The 19,148-nt window shown below is 48.4% G+C and overlaps 1 protein-coding gene across 1 annotated transcript; it reads right to left on the bottom strand.

The window, feature by feature from the left end:
* Window positions 1-2,368: 2,368 nt before the first annotated feature.
* Window positions 2,369-6,634, bottom strand: CLPSL2 (colipase like 2; the record flags this gene model as incomplete). The annotated part of the gene is made up of 3 exons (XM_082345174.1): window positions 4,438-6,634; window positions 3,615-3,737; window positions 2,369-2,464 (listed from the first exon to the last, which is right to left on the bottom strand). Exons 1-3 carry the CDS (start codon window positions 4,519-4,521, stop codon window positions 2,369-2,371), a joined length of 303 nt encoding a protein of 100 aa, XP_082201300.1. The 5' UTR covers window positions 4,522-6,634.
* Window positions 6,635-19,148: the final 12,514 nt, after the last annotated feature.

The following is a 19,148-nucleotide window of genomic DNA, read 5'->3' as shown; positions in this document are numbered from 1 at the left end:
CATCAGGATCTGGCCAGGAAAGGCGATGGTGTTCTGAGTCCTGACTGTGTTGGTGACCTCTTGGCCGGGGAGACACCAGGTAAAACCTGCACCCACCCCCATCGGAATAGTCCCAGAGAGGCTGACTCCACCTTTGCACCCTTGCACATAAGCCAGGCTAAGTCAATCGGCTAATTCCATCACAATGATTGGTTCAGGGTTGAGCATGCAGACCAAGCAAATCCAATCAGAATCAATCTTAGCATGTTTGCTGAGAATTTTGAGACAGATGTTTCCTTTCTCTGGGAGGCATGATTTGCATATGTGAGGTGGTTTTGTGGTTAAGAGCCTGCCCTGTGGAGCAAGACAGCCTGGATTCAAATCCCAGCCTCACTCCTACTCTGAACCTTTGAGAAGGGTACTTTGAGCCTCAATACCCTATTTGTAAAATAGGGGTATTTATAGTACCTACTATAACTTTGTTGTGAGAATAAGAGGAGTTGATACAGATACAAAAGCACTTTGCTCAGTGTCTGGAACATAATAAGTGCTCAATAAATCTTAGCTGTTATTATTATGTGACACCTGGAACTTTTGCAGCTACTGGCAAGGAATCCAGCCTGAGGGCCATGGAGCTACTGGATTCAGCCACACCTGAGGACAGCCTGCTACTGCACTTCTAGTTCCGACCGCCAATGAATTCCCTCAGCATCTAGACCAGTTTGGGTTGGTTTTTTGGATAACTGCAGCAGAAAATACCCCATGGTGATAACCCATGGTGAGACCTTGGGCAAGTCATGTAGCTTTCTGAGCCTCAGTTTCTTTATCTTTATTTTTTTTAAATGTATTTCATTGACGTATAGTTGATTTACAATGTTAATTTCTACCATACAGCAAAGTGATGCAGTTATACATATATATACATTCTTTTTTCATATTCTTTTCCATTATGTTTTATCACAGGATATTGATTATAGTTCCTTGTGCTATACAGTAGGACCTTGTTGTTTATCCATTCTATATATAACAGTTTGCATCTGCTTATCCCCAAATCCCAATCCATCCCTTACCCACCATTCCCCCTTGGCAACCACAAGTCTGTTCTCTATGTCTGTGGATCTGTTTCTGTTTCACAGATAAGTTCATTTGTGTTGTATTTTAGATTTCACATATAAGTGATATCATATGGTATTTGTCTTTCTCTTTCTGACTTACTTTGCTTAGTATGATAATCTCTAGGTCCATCCACGTTGCTGCAAATGGCATTACTTCATTCTTTTTATGGCTGAGTAGTATTCCATTGTATATATGTACTACATCTTCTTTATCCATTCATCTGTCCATGGATATTTAGGTTTTTTCCATGTCTTGGCTATTGTAAATAGTGCTGCAGTGAACAGCATGTATCTTTTCAAACTATAGTTTTCTCTAGATAAATGCCCAGGAGTGGGATTGCAGGATCATATGGCAACTCTACTTTTAGTTTTTTGAGGAACCTCCATACTGTTTTCCATAGTGGCTGCACCAATTTACATTCCCACCAACAGTGTAGGAGGGTTCCCTTTTCTCCACACCCTCTGCAGCATTTGTTATTTGTAGACTTTTTAATGATGGCCATTCTGACCGGTGTGAGGTGGTACCTCATTATAGTTTTGATTTGCATTTCTCTAATAATTCGCGATATTGAGCATCTTTTCATGTGCCTACTGGCCATCTGTATGTCTTCTTTGGAGAAATGCCTATTTAGGTGTTCTGCCCATTTTTTGACTGGGTTGTTTGCTTTTTTGTTATTGAGTTGTGTGAGCTAGTTTCTTTATCCATAAAATGGAACTGATGATATTCGAGAGCGTGGAGCGATCAATGCACCAGGTCACTTTCCCACCACAGGCATGGACATTTTTGCATTTATGCTTCACAAGCATTCTCATAAACACCTCTCAATGATCTCCACCCTCATGTTTCCCTTGAAAAGCATTCAGATCCCCCTCTCAGTCCCCCCTACCACATACCCATCCATGAGCACCTCAACATACTCTCTCGAGGCACATTCCTCAACCATGCCCCTCCCACATAGCCCTCCTTCCCAAGGCTTGGCCCTTCCTGGATGCAGCCTCCTCTCACCCCCCACCCCCCCAGTTCCCTCCCGCAGATCCGCCCTGAGGCCACCAGGCCTCCAGACAGGGCCAAACCCCATGGGAAGCTCTATCATGCCTCCCGTCTCCCCTTTCAGCTACCCCCAGACTGGAGCAATCCCTATCCAGTTCCCTCTCCCAGGAAGTGCAGACAGAAGCCAGAGCCAGGAAGTGACTTTAATGTCTTTTGAGCAAGATGGGGCCCCCCCAAGGAGAAGAGGGAAGGAGGGCTGGCATTGACCAGCCTGCATCCTCCTCTAAATCAAATGGCACCGGCGGGTACAGACTGGGTCCTTGTGTATGCAACTTAAGCCTACTTGGCAGGGGCATATGATGTTGATGGCGCCCTTGGTCTGCGGAAAACGGGTAAGAGAGTTGAGAGTTACCAAGGTGCAGGGAAGAAGGGGGTTTAAACTCCTTGGGGAGCAGGAGCAACAGCACAGGTGATGGAGTGAGACAGACGTGAGCTCTGTCAGCTCTACAGCTGATAACTTTGTGACCTTAGGCTTCTTTGTCTTAGTTTCTGCATCCGTCAAATGGGGTTAATAATAGTAACCCCATTTGTTATTTTGAGGATTAGACAAAATAAAGTAGATCAAGTGCCCATGATGAAAAGATCCTCTGGCCACTCCAGCTGTAGACTTAGGCCACAGGAGCGGCTGGACTGGCTCCCTTGGCAATGGCAGCTCCGCAGACAGGGAGATGGAGGCTGAGCCCATCCCCCGTAGAAAGATTTGGGCCCAGGGCCAGAGAGAAGGCAAGCAAGAACAAGATGTACAATGCATTCTGCTCCCTGCATTTCCACCAGCTAATAACAGCCATGCTCCATTGAGCACTGTCACTGCCATGACCATACACTCTTCCCAACAACCTGGTGGGGTGGGTACTTTAACCCCATTTTTCAGATGACGAAACTAAGGCTCAGAGAGCAGAAGTGATCTGTCTGAGGTCACAAAGACGGCGGCTGGAAAAGCCAGGGTTTAAACTCAGGTCCAATACCAAAACTGTGGGCCTGCCGTGGCAGCTCCGCTCAAGAAATTAGGTCATTGCGGCAGGGAGGTAGGGATGGGTTGGGAGGTCTTTTCCCACCCGCTCTGCTGCAGTGATGTTAGGGTAGAGATATTCATTCATGCAACAAACATTTGTTGAGCACTGCTATGTGCAGGCACTAAGCTGGGGGGATAGGGGTTCAAAAGTGAATATGCCTTAATCCTTCCCTTGCAGAGCTCTGCCCAGTGGCGGAGGCAGACAGAAGGCAGGCAAGTCAGGGAGATACATGCTCTGCTGAGGGTCTGGGTCCCAAGGGTGTCGGAGCTCCAAGGAGGGAAGTCTTCTCAGAGGAGGTGGCTGGAGTTGTATTGCAGGACGATTAGGAGTTTGCCAGGTGGAGAAGGGGAAAAGGCTGCCCCAAGGAAAGGGTGAAAAAAGCAGGTGCAGCCACATGGGTTTTTTAACCCATCCCCACCCTACATACCAGAAGGGGCTGCCCCACCCGAGTCTCACCTGGGGCAAGCACATCATGGTTATTCTGGCCCTAGGGACACAGAAGGCACCACCGTGGTCCAAGTTGATGAGACAGCAGTCACTGTAGCACTCCGAGTGGTGGGAGCACCTAGCCCCGTTCGTCTGTGGGGACACGCCCTAAGTCACCAGCTCTGTGGCAGCGTGTGTGTGTAGGGGTCAGGGGGTCCCTGACATTGCCAAAGCCCCAGGGGTCCAGAAAGAGAAGCCCTGAGATGGTCGCCCCACCTCCCACCCCCCCCCCCTGCACCCCTCCAGCAGTACTCAGAGGAGCAGGGGGAGAGGAAGGGTGGCAGTTTAGTACTTTTCCCTCTGCTTCTCCTCTCCTGGGGGCCTCCCTCAGCTCTGTGGGTCCCAAAGGGTGACCTTTGTTGGGGGGAGAATATACTCCCAGATCACACTTTAGTGGGGCATGGGCAGAGAATGGGGTGGAGAGAAAGATGGGGAAGGAAAGGGTCGTGCCTAGAACGTCAGGGAGAGGGGTAGACGCTTAGAGCAGGTAGGTAAGGGGGTGGGGGAGGCAGGACCGAGTGCCCGGGAGCGGGTGTTGGGAGGGAGGGGATGGTGCTGGTTATAAGGCCACTTTCTTTCCCCTCCAGAGCCACCAGGGAGGTGAAGCAGGGCTTTGAAGTCCTTTGGGAACCCATCAAGCTTCCAGCCTGAAAAGAAATCGCCAATATGGGGTGGTTCCCCCCCATCCCCCTCTTATCTCTCAAAACCCACCTGGCACCTTCTGGCTAGACGATGATACCTCGGCCACCGCCCTCTGCTAGAGTGGAAGGTTCCAAAAGCTCTCCTGGCTCACCTTTGTAGACCCCCTTTTAAACTGCGGGAACGCGCCCCAGCAGGGGAGCAGCATCGCCGCGAGTATCGCGAGGGCCGCGGCCATGCGCTTGGGAAGCAGAAGTCCCGCCGGGCTCCGAGAGGCCGCGGGGATAATCCCTCCCGCTGCCACGTGACCCGGCGCCCGCAGCGCCCGCCCTGGGCTGGGGGCGGAGGGTGAGGGAGTTAATGGTCACAGGCCACTCCAGAGCGGAGGCCCAAACCAGCAGAAACCCTTTCTAGCGCCCAGGAGGCTCCCAGGCCCCGGCAAAGGATGATAATTAGGAAAGGCGCTCCTATGAGACCTGACTCAGGCGTGGACAGGCCAGATGATCGATTTTAGGGGCCCTAGGGCCGTCCGTATGTATTACTTGCAAATTAAAACTTAAAACTGTAAACTAAAACTTTATTTTGAAAAATTATGCAAAATGTATATGCTGATATGAAACAGCTTGCTTCTTGATGTTCTGACTCTCTCTCTGCCCTTGCTGCACCGAATTGCCCACCACCCCACCCACCCTGATCTTTTGGACAAGCCAGCCCCGCCCTCTGATGTTTTTCACACCCTCACAGGCCCAGACACGTCCTCTGTAAGAATCAGGAGGCAATGGGAATTCCCTGTGGTCCAGTGGTTAGAACTCGGGACCGCTGGGTTCAATCCCTGGTGGGAGAACTGAAATCCCACAAGCCTTGGGCTGCGGCCAAAAAAAAAAAAACAAACAAACAGCCAGGAGGCAAGACAAGATGACCTCTAAGACCTAGACGTCTTCCAGTTTTAAGGAGTCAATTAACTGTCAAAGAATTTGTAAATTGTATGTAATTCACCCACCTTAGTATGGGGGCAAGATGGAGGGGGCGAGGAGAGGAAGACTGGGAAGGAAGAGGGTTCAGGGAGAGCTGCAGGTAGCCCTCAGTGGAACTGGGGGAGGCAGGCCTTCCACACCATTTCCCTCTGGATGAAACTCCCATCTCACCCCACCCTTGGCTGCTTCTGCTTTTAAAATTTTGCTAGTAAGATCACTCTGTATGACAGTCTCTAGGTCCATCCACGTCTCTGCAAATGACACAATTTCATTTCTTCTTATGGCTAATATTCCATTGTATATGTGTACCACATCTTCTTTATCCATACCTCTGTTGATGGACATTTAGGTTGCTTCCATGTCCTGGCTATTGTAAATAGTGCTGCTGTGAACATTGGGGTGCATGTGTCTTTTTGAATTATGGTTTTCTCCAGGTATATGCCCAGGAGTGCTGGGTCGTATGTTTTTAGTTTTTTAAGGAACCTCCATACTGTTTTCCACAGTGGCTGCCCAATTTACATTTCCACCAACAGTGTAAGAGGGTTCCTTTTTCTCCACACCCTCTCCAGCATTTATTGTTGAGAGACTGTCATGCAGAGTGAAGTAAGTCAGAAAGAGAAAAACAAATATCGTATATTAATGCATATATTTGGAATCTAGAAAAATAGTACAGATGAACCTATTTGCAAAGCAGAGACACAGATGTAGAGAACAAACATATGGACACCAAGGGGGGAAAGTGGGGGGCAGGGATGAATTGGGAGATTGGGATTGACATATATACACTACTATATATAAAATAGATAACTAATGAGAACCTACTGTATAGCACAGGGAACTCTACTCAATGCTCTGTGGTGACCTAAATGGGAAGGAAATCCAAAAAGGAGGGGATATATGTATACGTATAACTGATGCACTTTGCTGTAGAGCAGAAACTAATACTACATTGTAAAGCAACTATACTCCAATAAAAAAAAAAAATTTTTGCTCATAAGAAAAGATCTGAGGGGCCCTGACTTGAAGGGGGTGCTATAGACTGAATTGTTTCCCCCCTTCCCCAAATTCATATGTTGATGCCAGATCCCCCAGTGAGATGAGATTTGGAGATGAGGCCTTTGGGAGGTGATTAGGTTTAGATGAAGTCAGGAGGGTCCCCTCATGATGGGATTAGCACCATCATGAGAAGGGACACCAGAGAGCTTGCCTTCTCTTCCTCTCTGCCATGTAAGGACACAGAGAGAAGGCAGCTGTCTGCAAGCCAGAAAAAGGGTTCTCACCAGAACCAGACCATGCTGGCACCCTTATGTTGGATTTCCAGCCTCCAGAAGTGTGAGAGGTAAATTTGTGTCGTTTAGGCCACCCAGCCTATGGTGTTTTCTTACGGCAGCATGAGCTGACTGATATAGGGGGCTTAGGTCTTTTCTCTAAGATAACAGCTCCCACTGAGCTCAGAGGGTTTTGTGTCCATGAGCTCTGTTAGCCCTCCCTGTATTAGGGTAATTAACACAGGCTGTCACAACAGAGAACTCTTGAAATTTCAGTGGCTTGGTACAATAATGCTTTATTTACCGGTCATGTAAATTTTGATGCGGGGCAGGAGACCTTTCTCCCATCTCATAGCCTCACCGTCTGGAAGAGTGGCCTCCAAGGTCCTTATGGAAGATGGGAGAGAGAGATGGGGAAAGCACATGGATCCCTAAATGCCTCAGCCAAGCCTGACACATGCCTCTTCCACTCAGAGACCATTGGCTGCAACTAGTCATGTGACTTCAACCTTCTGCAAGGGAAGCTGGGAAATTCAAGTCCGGGAATATTTAGTGCATACTATCGTTTCTGCTGTCCATTTTACAGCTGAGGAACCTGAAGGCTCAAGGTAAAATAACTTGCCCAAATAACACAAGTAAGTCGCAGAGCCAGATATAAACCCAGGGCATTCTAGCTCCTGAGCCCAAGCTCTTCCACTGCCCCTCCCCCGCCACTGCTGTGGGTGGCCAGAAGGCTTTGTCCCCTAAAGGGATTTCTATCATCATTAGTTTTCCATCTGCAAAGCTCATTGTGAACTGGAGAGGAACCCCAGGGGATAATAATTCTTTGTGCAGAGTTACATACTTCCTTGCGGTATTTGTGAGGGGTAGATAATTGGTAAATAGTGTCTAAGACTGCTCAGGAAAGGGGCAGGTGTGGGGCAAGAGGCCAATGGCTGTGTGTCAGGATTGGCAGGTTGAGATTCTTGATCTGAGGACCAGGGGCCCCGTGGAGGTTTATTGAAGGCCCTGAGTGGGTGGTGGGCCCCTGAACTTCTAAATTCTATGCAAAATACTCTTTTTTTTAAGGACAAGGGGCTACATTAGCCTCAGAGACTAGTTCAAAACCTTCATTTTTTTTCCTTTTTAAAAAAAATTTTGTTGAAGTCTAGTTGATAGAGCCTTCATTTTAAGGTCAGGAAACTGAGGCCCAGAGAAGGAAGGGACTTCCCCAGGTGACTCAACAGAGCCAGGTCTGGACCCCGCGCTCCTGACTCCAAGTCCTCTTCTTCCTGTACCAATGGCCTGTTTCCCAAATCCAGCTGGCTCTGGTCACAAGCACAAATCCAGGACACCTGTGCTATGTGAGGGGGTGGGAGCCAGATCACTAGGGTCCCCAGGGCCGGTGAGGTGGGTGGTCACTGAGCCACCTGACCTGTGAGCATGGCCCTGGCTCTGCCCTTTGGCCGGGACCCAAACCTGGCCAGCCCAGTCTTGTCTGAGGAGAAAGGGGCAGGAAGCGCCTGGCTGGGCGGACATCCTCCAGTGCCTTCTTCTTTCCTGCATCTATCTGCTGGTTTCCATGACAATATTCTCACTGGTCTACAGCAAAATGAAAAAAATAAGGACTTTTTTTGTTAAAGAGTTTATCATTTAGGGGACTTCCCTGCTGGCCCAGTGGTTAAGAATCCGCCTGCTAATGCAGGGGACACGGGTTCCATCCCTGGTCCGGGAAGATCTCACATGCCGCGGAGCAACTAAGCCCATGCGCCACAACTACTGAGCCTGAGCTCTAGAGCCCGTGAGCCACAACTACTGAAGCCTGCGCACCTAGAGCCCGTGCTCCGCAACAAGAGAAGCCACCGCAATGAAAAGCCCGCGCACCGCAACGAAGAGTAGCCCCCGCTCGCAGCAACTAGAGAAAGCCCGTGCGCAGCAACGAAGACCCAAAGCAGCCTAAATAAATAAATAAATACATACATTTATTTTAAAAAATAAATAAAGATAAACGTATTTACAGAACCAGTTTTTCTTTTTGGCTGCACCGTGGGGCATACACAACTTCCCCGAACAGGGATCAAACCCATGCCCCCTGCAGTGGAAACACGGAGTCTTAACCACCGGACCACCAGGGAAGTCCTAAAGAACAATTCTTTACTCTGAAATTACATCCTTCCTACTTTTTTGGCCTTCAAATGTGTTTTTATGAAACAATGGAAAATAAGACAGTAGTAGTTTTGTTCAGTTTTCCATGTTGTCTCTTTGCCGATATATTAGATATATATACACAAATTCTGTCAGTTCCTCAAATTTTTTGGAATTTTTAATCAGTCTGGGAAATCCAAAATAGAATTCTGGAGAAAACTGCCCTTGTGAAAATCACCCATCGCTCAACTCATTCCTGAAGGAACTCTCAAGGTAGTCTGGGGAGAATGATGAACAGTTGCCCGAAAGAGTCTGAGATGTGGAGAGAGGGCAGCAAAAGCTTCCTCGAGAAGAGGACAGGCAGTGAGAAGTGTTTGCAGGTACAGAGATGGGGGCACTGAGGCCTACATAGGATGCCCAGGACAGGCCTGGATGCCCACAGGAGGGGGTGGTGCTCTTTTGTGAAGCCTTGAAGGGGGACTAGGATTTAGGCAGGCCGAGAGTAAAGGCCTTCCAAGCAGGGGTCCAGAGGGACAAAGGTTTGGAGGTGATGAGTAGAGGATGCAAATGAAGTTGGAGTGGTCAGTACTCCAGGGAACTTGGGGGACCATGGGAATAACCCCAGTTGAGGTGGCTCCTCAGTGGAAAGTTGGGCTGGTGGTGGCCGTGCTGGAGTCACGGTGGGTCCCAGACTTAGCCTGGGTTCCGGGGGTTTGGTGGGGTAGGGGGGTTCCCTGCTCTGTCTGTGAGGATGGGAAGGGTCTCCTGAGAGAGGAAGAGGCCCACCATGTCTTTTTTTTTTTTAACATCTTTATTGGAGTATAAGTGCTTTACAATGGTGTGTTAGTTTCTGCTGTATAACAAAGTGAATCAGCTATATGTATACATATATCCCCATATCCCCTCCCTCTTGCATCTCCCTCCCACCCTCCCTATCCCACCCCTCTAGGTGGACACAAAGCACGGAGCTGATCTCCCTGTGCCGTGCGGCTGCTTCCCACTAGCTATCTATTTTACATTTGGTAGTGTATATATGTCCATGCCACTCTCTCACTTCGTCCCGGCCCAGCATGTCTTGAGGGAGGTCACCTCATGCCCAACCTCAGGTCATTTCACTCACACACACACACACACACACACACACACACACACACACACACACGGGCAGGGCTCAGAACACACAGCTCCCATCTTATTTCTTCCCAGGACAGGCTGGTCCTGGGGAGGGGCTGTCAGCTCAGCCGGGGAGGAAGACAGGCCTGGAGGGAGAGGACAGAGCTGACCGCAGCCTCCTCCGGACGTAGCCAGCCCTTAGACCCGGGGCTTCTACCTGGAGGACAGAAGTGGGTAGTCACACCTGGTGGCCAGTGTGCTACTCCATTGCCCTCCACCCACGGGAGTGGATTGAGCATCTCCAGACAGGTTAGCCTATGACGGGGCTTCCTCAGAGGGGCCATAAAGTGCTCCCCACGACCTCTGCATTCAGGTGAAATGAAGAAGGTCCCCAGAGGTCTCCATGCAGCTTCGGGTAACAGAGGGCTGGCCTGAACTGGTGCCCTGCCCACACTGCCTAAGCGTAGGGTGCCTGTGTAGACGGGAGTTTTGTCCTTCCCGGCTCCAGGAGTCTCTGAGCCACATCAGTACTCAGTCACTTGGGCAAAGAGGGCCCCTGACCACTTCGAGGAGCTATGAAGTAATCACAATTCCTTTAGCTGCAACTGAAAGAAACCCAAGACTAACTAACTTGTTCTAAAAATAAAAACCAAAGGAACAGCGTTGGGCCAATAGCTGTGTGAGGCTGGCCTCAGGGGTCCAGGGACACACTTGCTGATGTTAGGTGTCTCCTCCTCAGCTTCAGGCTTTGTGGGGACCTCAGTCTCTCTGTCTCTGGGAGGGAGGCTGCCCCTCTGGACAGTGGGAGGGGGTGGGCAAATGTGTATAAAGCCCCAAGCCCCTCCCTTCAGCACCCATTATACAAAACCCTGGAAGAATTTACTGGCAGAACCTCGTGAAGCCTGGGCAGGGCAGGTTCCCAAAGGCAGGGAGATGGGGGTTGGGATGGGAATGGATGCCAGTGGGCAGAAACACAGGTTTCTACAACACAGGGGGATTGCTCCTCCCCCAAAGGCAGGAACGTGTCAAGGTTATGTTCCTCTAGCCAGGGACAATGCCTAAAGAAGGGTCCTCAGAAACATGTGCCCGCTACCTCCCACCCCCCTCCGCCAAAAGCCTTAAGCTGCATTCCATAGACCAATGGGTTTCAATCACTTTTTTTTTTTTACTACAAAGATTTTTTTTTATACTGGTATTCAGACAACCAGTAGATACTGTTGGCATCCATTCCAGTTGACTCATGTCTGTCATGCTGGTTGTTGAATATTTGGATTATTATCACTGCAAATGTGTGTATATGTATACACATATACATAAAATGTGTATGTGTGTATGAAGCTAAAGTTTCACAAAACAATACTTACATTTACTATATGTGATCTGCTCTGCGATTTTTTATTCTATTTCATCTTTTTTAAAATGTCGGTTAGAATCCCAAATTGATTTCACTGTCCACTTATGTCCATTGATTGCTCTGACCACTCTATTGAGTCCACCTAGTTTGCCCAACCGACTGTAGACATCTTGGCAGTCTCCATTTGCCCATTCATTCATTTATTCAACAAACATTTAGCACCACCTACTCTATGTCAGGCATTTTTTAAAAATATATTTATTTATTTATTTATATAGGGCTGCACGCAGACCCCTCCAGCCGTGGCGAGTGGGGACCACTCCTCAACATGGTGCGTGGGCCCCTCACCACGATGGTCTCTCCCGCCGCAGATCATGGGCTCCAGGCGCGTGGGCTTCACCAGTTGTGGCATGCGGGCTCAGTAGTTGTGGCTCACGGGCTCTAGAGCTCAGGCTCAGCAGTTGTGGTGCAGGGTCTCAGCTGCTTCGTGGCATGTGGGATCTTCCCGGACCAGGGCTCAAACCCGTGTCCCCTGCATTGGCATCCCCCTCAACCACTGCACCACCAAGGAAGTCCCTATGTCAGGCATTTTTATCATCAGGGTTCAGTTGCAGATAACAGATACCACTGTACCTATTTGAAGCAGAAAGAGATGTAACATAGTAATTGAGGGCTTACAAAGTCTTTGAAAGGGCTTGAGGGGTGGAATATAGACTGAACCTCCAGGAATAAAATTTTTCAAAAAACCCACTGTAGAACTGAGCTGCCAAGGAAGCTACCAACCCTGCCACCGTTAGGAGGATGAGAGTTAGGAGGCCATCACTGCAGCTGTTGGCCCCAGGAAACGCACACCTTAGCTGTGATCTCAGAATCAGGAAGCTGCCATCAAAAAGTATGGCCTTTGTCTGCTCTATCTGCTGTGGCCAAAAAAAGAAAAAGAATGTCTTCCACATTTCCAGCCCTAAGGTCCAGGAAGGCATACCAGGAGGAGGTGGAACAAAGGCCAATCTATAGGAGACACCTCAGGGATAAAATGTCTGGAAGTGGCACGGGTTACTTGAATGGGATGGAGGTAGGTTTCTCTCTCGTACCTGAAAACTTTTCAATGTTTACAGCTATAGATCACTTTGAATGTCAACCTATGCTTTTTATTTCTATGCTTCTCTTTCATATATATTTAACATGTTGGTTTTTTAAAAATCACATTTCCAATGGTCAGGCTTTTGTCCTCCCCTGGGAATTTGGTGGGGAAGTTCCATCCTCTGCGACCTTCACCTTCCACTGCACTGCACTTACACACCCACCCTGGTCCACTCTCTGGAAGGTGAGCTTCCATTCAACTATTCCCTTGTCGCTTCCTTCTAGCAACAATCCAGAGAGAATGCTCCCTCTGCTCAGTGCCATCGTCAATCTTTGCTGGACAAATGCCCAGGGTCCAGGAGCTGCTGATACAGAGCTCTGTCCTCTTTCAGTCATTGCTAACTTGAACTTGTTCATCCCCGTCTAACTTTTAATTAATTAATTTATTTTATTTTATTTAAAAAAAATTTTTGGCCATGCTGCGAGGCATGTGGGATCTTAGTTCCCCGAGCAGAGATCAAACCCGTGCCCCCTGCAGTGGAAGCACAGAGTCCTAACCATTGGACTGCCAGGGAAGTCCCTCATCCCCTTCTAGATTTTCATGGCAATCATAGTTCCCCTCTCTAAAAACAGTTGCTTCACAGACAGAAGATGATAACTGCCATTTGTGGAAACCAAGGCAAAAGATGGTCCTGGGAAAGACGGGCAGATAGATGAGCTCACCTCCCCTTTCTGAGTCCTTTGATGGACCCAACTCACTCCCTTCTCTGGTACCCAGCTCTGTGCTCACCTGCCAGCTCCTATTTAAGAGGATAAAAAAAGAGCACTCAAAGCTTGATAAATATTTGTCTAACAAGTAAATTATGAAACAAGTAAATCACTAATAGTAGAATTTCATTGACCAAGACAGGGCTGTAGATTATACAAACAGGTTTGGCGGCAGTAAAAGAAATCACAGAACAAATGGATTAATATAAGGTAGAAATTTGTTTCTCTTTCACATAGCATTCCAAGGATATGCAGTCCAGGGCTGATATGGGATCTCCACAGTCTCAGCGGTCCAGGCTGCTTTAGTTTCATTGCTCTGGCATCTATAAGCATTGCCTTCATCAGCCTGGTCAAAGATTGCCTTATAACCTGTTCATATTTCAGGTAGTGGAATGAAGGATGGGGATGAGGGAGGGGAGGGCCTGAGTGCTTGCTTTAATATTCTCCACTCCGTCGGTCAGTCATAGTCACATGACTAACCCTAGCTGCAGGAAAAACTGGGACATACAGTGTCTATTTTAGGCAGCCATGTGCCCAGATGAAAACAGGCATGGGCCACAGTCTAGCAGTCTAAGGTGTGTGTGTGTGTGTGTGTGTGTGTGTGTATTTGCCAGGGTGTATGCTTTCTAATTCCACAAGTTATACTCACACACATGCCCAAGAGTCCTGTCTCTAATCTCCTTAACCGTGCAATTGCCGTTCCATGTTCTGTCTCCTGGACTGATATTTGACTCCAGCATCCCCCCCCACCCCCGAATACAAGTATCCAGGGTGATATGAGGAAGGAGAGGCCTTACAGTAAGGTTTCATTTCCCTTTGTCATTCTCTCTCTGTCCAGACTGGGCCACAGTAGTCCACAATTTACATACATTCCTTGGAAATAAAAAAAAAAAAAGCCAACCATGTGCCCCAGAGTACGACACTGAGGCTGGGCAGTTAACCTTGATGGTTTCCAGTCTAGGAGACAGGATCTGTTACATAGCACCTCCTCCCCCTTTTCCAATGATGGTACCTGCAGCCTCTGGGTATTTTCCCTGAGGTTCCATCTAGAGGTCAAATCTTGGGAACCAGCTCACTGCCTAGGAAGTAGCTGAGGTTCTCACACTTGCTCTGGCAGCCTGGACCCTCCGGTGCTCTCTGTAGAACACCAGGAAATGGCCAGAGATGGAATCCAAGTTCATGAACTCAGCTCTCTTTCTCTGCTTTCCTTTCCTCTTTTTACTCTATTGTATGTATCTAGGTCACAGCATCTCGAACAATAACCCATAAACTATTTTAAGAAATCACACTTCTCTGTTTTTCTATAATTATTTGTTTGCTCCTTGCTCATTCATTCTGAAATCTGTTACTCATCAGCAGATAAGCTGTAGCAGGTGCCAAACGTTTAGGTGAAAAATACCTACTCATTTCTCCCTACCACTTAAAGAAAGACAAGCCTTACTTAGTTTTGGCTATGGGAGTCCTCTGTCCAGCTCAAAGAAAAGAGGTGTTCTAAGTTGGCAGTGACTGAGAATCTCTGGGGTAAGGAGATGGTTTGGAGGAAGAGAAGACAGTTGAGAGGAACAAGAGGACCTTCCAGGGTGGGGTTTTTGTTCATCGTTTGGCTCTGTGGAAGCAGGTGTCATGGAGGGAAAAGGCTCTCTCCACCCACTTCTTGTTTCTCTCAAAGAGATCCACGTTGTGTTCCAGGACATTCGGATGGCCATAGCTACTTGTGGGCAGGGGTCATGGGCATTAAAGGTCCCACGCTTGAGTGTGGCATTGGTGATTTTTTTTTTTAATTTTATTTAGTTATTTATTTTTTTGGCTCCGTTGGGTCTTCTTGCTGCGTGCGGGCTTTCTCTAGTTGCGGCAAGTGGGGGCTACTCTTTGTTGCAGTGCGCGGGCTTCTCATTGCGGTCGCTTTTCTTGTTGTGGAGCACAGGCTCTAGGAGCACGGGCTTCAGTAGTTGTGGCATGTGGGCTCAGTAGTTGTGGCTTGTGGGCTCTAGAGCACAGGCTCAGTAGTTGTGGCACACAGGCTTAATTGCTCCACGGCTTGTGGGATCTTCCCGGACCAGGGATCAAACCCGTGTCTCCTGCATTGGCAGGCGGATTCTTAACCACTGCGCCACCAGGGAAGTCCCAGTATTGATGATATCTGTTCTCATCCTTGAGTGGAAGAACTGACCCAGTGGCTAGACCCTTGAAAGAGTCACGTGTTACATTCGTTACATAATAAATTACCCCAAAGCTCAGTGGCTTAACTCATCATTTATCACTTCATAGTTTCTGTGTGTCAGGAGTGCAGTCGCAACTTGGTTGGGTCCTCTGGCTCTGGGTCTCTCACGGGCTGCAATCAAGGTGTCGGCTGGGGCTGCAGTCACCTTCAGGCTTGACTGGGGGTGGATCTGCTTCCAAGTTTACTCAGGTGGTGGTTGGCAGACTTCAGCTCCTTACAGGCTGTTGGACCAACAGCTTCAGTTCTTCACAGGCTGTTGGCTGAGTCCTCTCCATAGGACAGCTCACAACGTGGCCATTGGCTTCATCAGCACAAGACAGTGAAGGACAAGGGAGAATGGAAGCAAGATGGAAGTCACAGAGTTTTGTAATCTAATCTTTAAGGTAACATTCCCTTGCTTGGCCATTTCATAGTCAGGCCACTCAAGATGGCTGTTCTCTTGTTCTTTGTACATCCGCTGCTTAACAAGTCCCTGTTTCACCTGCACCTATTCACGTGAACGTGTTTGTCCCCTGCCCCAGCTAGTGACTGCTCTAATCCCTGCTCCACCTGCCAGTTTTTAAAAGGAAACATCTGCCCTCGTGATGGTCGTTAATCTGAGGGGCTGTGAGGGTCGTGCTCCAGCTGGTTTCCCGGGTAACTGATGAGCCAACCTGACGTCAATTCCCCCTATAAATGGTAGCCTCTTTCTCCCCCAAGTAGCGAAGATTGCTGTCATGTCCTGCCTGCCGTCTGCGGAATATGGTAGGATGTCGCTCCATGACCTTTTGTTTCAGACATGTAAGATCCCCTATCTCTCTATTGCTGACTCCGAGCTCTTTCTTCAGTCTTGAGGCTGGGCAATTACAAGGCTTTCAGGCCTGAGAGGTGTAGCCCAACAACCATATTCTATTGGTAAGAAGCAAGTCACTAGGCCCAGTTCACATTCAAGGGGGGCAAATTACACAGGAGAAGTGGTAACATGTGAGTTTAGAGAGGAGAGACCCTGCTTTAAGTCTTAAGACAAAGCTGGGGACTCCAGCCCCGTCTGCTTGAGACCCTGTGTTGCGGTCCTGCTGGAACCGTCCAGTGGCGTTCCCTCATCTCTGTCCCTCACACGTCTCCTTCAGGAAATCAGTTACAGGAGTAACTGGCAGTCTCCCTGACCAAATACCATCTACCAGCACCCCAGCCCCTCTCGTAATCCCATCAGAGGGAAACTCTTATTCCCCTTTTGGTAAAGTCCAAGTAGTTTCCCACCCTGGAAAGCTCTTCCCTCTCTCAAGATCCAATTCAAGCCCATCTGTTCTATGAAGCCCTCTTAGAATCAACTGAAAAGATGGAAAGAGATGTTTCTTTGGAAATATAATTGCCTGAAGGTAAAAGAATTCTGCAGGTAAGGAAACAAGCTAACCAGCTGGAGGGCAGACTGAGGGATGGGATAGATAGGGTGGCAACTACTGGTTATGAACTTTCTCTTCTCCTTAGCAGAGAACCTCCCAGGCAGCAGACAGATGCATCTAGCTGCTGAGTACACATTAGTCCTTGTTGATTTTTTGTTTGTTTTGCTTTCTTCGGCCACGCTGTGCAGCTTGCGGGATCTTAGTTCCCCGACCAGGGACTGAACCCAGGCCATGGCAGTGAAAGCGCCACATCCTAACCACTGGACTGCCAGGGAATTCCGTAGTGCTTGTTGCTTGATGCCACCTGTGGTGGTTTTTAAATGGTCACAAATTGACACTCTCCTCTTCGAAAGGTAGAGCCTAATTCCCCTTGTCTTGAATGTGGACTGGACCTAGTGACTCACGTCTAACAAATAGAATGTGGGGGAAGTGATAATGTATGACTTCTGAAGTTAGGTCAGAAAAGGCACAGCAGCTTTTGCCCTGCTCTCTCTCGGATGATTCACTCTAGGAGAAGACAGCTGCTATGTCACAAGTACGCTCAAACATCCCTGTGAAGATGCCTATATGTAGAGAGACTGAGGCCTCCTGCCAACTGCCAGCACCAACTTGCCAGCCACATGAGTGTGCCATCTTGGAAGTGATCCTCCAGCCCCAGTCGTCTCCAGATGACTGCAATCCTGGCCAATATAGCTTGACTGCAAGAACAACTTGACTGAATCAGAACCACCATGCCAAGATGCTCCCGAATTCCTATGAGAGAGAACAAGTGCTTATTGATGGTTTAAATTGTTAAGAGGAAAGGAGCTGGAGAGACATGGCAGGAGGAAAAGTTTTCTGCTTCCCTGTTCTAGTGTGCTTGATTGGCAGGCTCCTGCAGTGCAAACAGCTTCACCAGTGCCCAGCTCCTGGAGCAGCCAGCAACACCCAGCAGCCAGCAGATCCTCCTGGCACTACCCCTTGGGCAGCAGTGTCAGCAGAGTGCCTCCACCTCCTGCAGCTTCTCCAGCATCCAGCACCTGCTGTGCATGTGGCTTCTCCAGCAAGGATGCTCCTGCAGCGCTCACGGTTTCTCCAGCCCCAGGATCCTGCAGTACGTGGAGGCTCCTGTACCCTGCTCAGGTGGTTTTGTAGTGGAGTGCCTTTGGCTCAACACCTCCCCATGAAGAACTTTCCCTGGCATCTAAGGAGGCAGATTTCTGCAAGTTCCACTGGTATGACGCTGCGGTGACTTTTCTGCCATACAGCGAGCCACAGGCTGTGTTCTCCTCAGCAAAGTCTGGATTTCAACCTTGAGGTAGGGGGTGGATATCTCTTCCCTGGGGTGCTCTGTTTCAGCCTCAGTCCTGGGGGTGAGGAAGGGCTGCTTCTATGTCTGCTATTCAACTGCTAGAGTTCTCTTTACTCCTTACTAACCAATTCTTTCTGATTTACAACAGGGGATTGGAGTAAAAATTATTTTTAAATCTCCCTCTTCAAATTACTGTGTGGTTTCTCTCTCTTGATTGGACCCAGACTGATACACTAAGTTTTGTCAGAATTTGTTACACAGCCACCAATAACCAATATACCCCTCCCCGTCTCATTGTCCACTGCCAGCTCTCCTTTCATTATCATCAGCCAATTGTTATCATGTGCCTGTCCAGAGCAGGCTCTTCCTTCAAGGCTTTTATAAGCAGTCAGATAGGACCTACTGCAAAAAGAACAAAGTTTATAAAACCCAAGCTTTAATTTGCTAAATGCCAAATGAGAGGCTCAGATGAGAAGTGCTGCCGGAAGTGCCAAAGCTGGTATAGTTGAAGTAAACTCTAGACCACAGCAGGGCATGGGGACACAGCCCAGGGGAAAAGAGAAAGAAGGGCCCTGTAGGCAGGGGGAAGTTTGTATCAAAACCTCGGGGACAAGACCAAACATGGTAGGATTAGGTCAGCCGTGACTTGTTTGCTCTAGTTTGGTTGGAGAAGAGTGTTGAGCTGCTAGGTTAGTGGCCGGCAAGATGAACAGATGGTGAAGGGCCTTAAATGCAAAGTGAATTCATTTGGTGCTATTATGTGAAAAAAGGGCTCCAGTGACCATACCTTCCAGGACAAAATCCTATTTGCTTTTGATGTAGTTACTCTTATACTTGTCAGATCATGTGACCTAGATTTGGGGCTGAGAAAAGTTCACTTTGGCAGTGGGGAAACTATGAAGATTTTTGAGGATGGTGCAATGTGGGGTTCTTTTTTTTTAAAATTTTTTGGCCGTGCCGTGAGGCATGCAGGATCTTAGTTTCCTGACCAGGGATCGAACCCGCGCCCCCTGCAGTGGAAGTGCTGAGTCTTTTTTTTTTTTTTTAATAAATATTTATTTATTTATTTATTTATTTATTTATTTATTTATTTATGGCTGCGTTGGGTCTTTGCTGCACGCGGGCTTTCTCTAGCTGTGGCGAGCGGGGGCTACTCTTCTTTGCAGTGCACGGGCTTCTCATTGCGGTGGCTTCTCTTGTTGTGGAGCACGGGCTCTAGGCGCGTGGGCCTCAGTAGTTGTGGTACGTGGGCTCAGTAGTTGTGGCTTGTGGGCTCCAGAGTGCAGGCTC

This window comes from Balaenoptera borealis (assembly GCF_965194805.1).
Source record: "Balaenoptera borealis genome assembly, chromosome: 12".
NCBI classification, from domain to species: domain Eukaryota; kingdom Metazoa; phylum Chordata; class Mammalia; order Artiodactyla; family Balaenopteridae; genus Balaenoptera; species Balaenoptera borealis.
The sequence above is the reverse complement of the archived record's forward strand: the minus strand, read 5'-3'. Positions and strand labels throughout refer to the sequence as shown.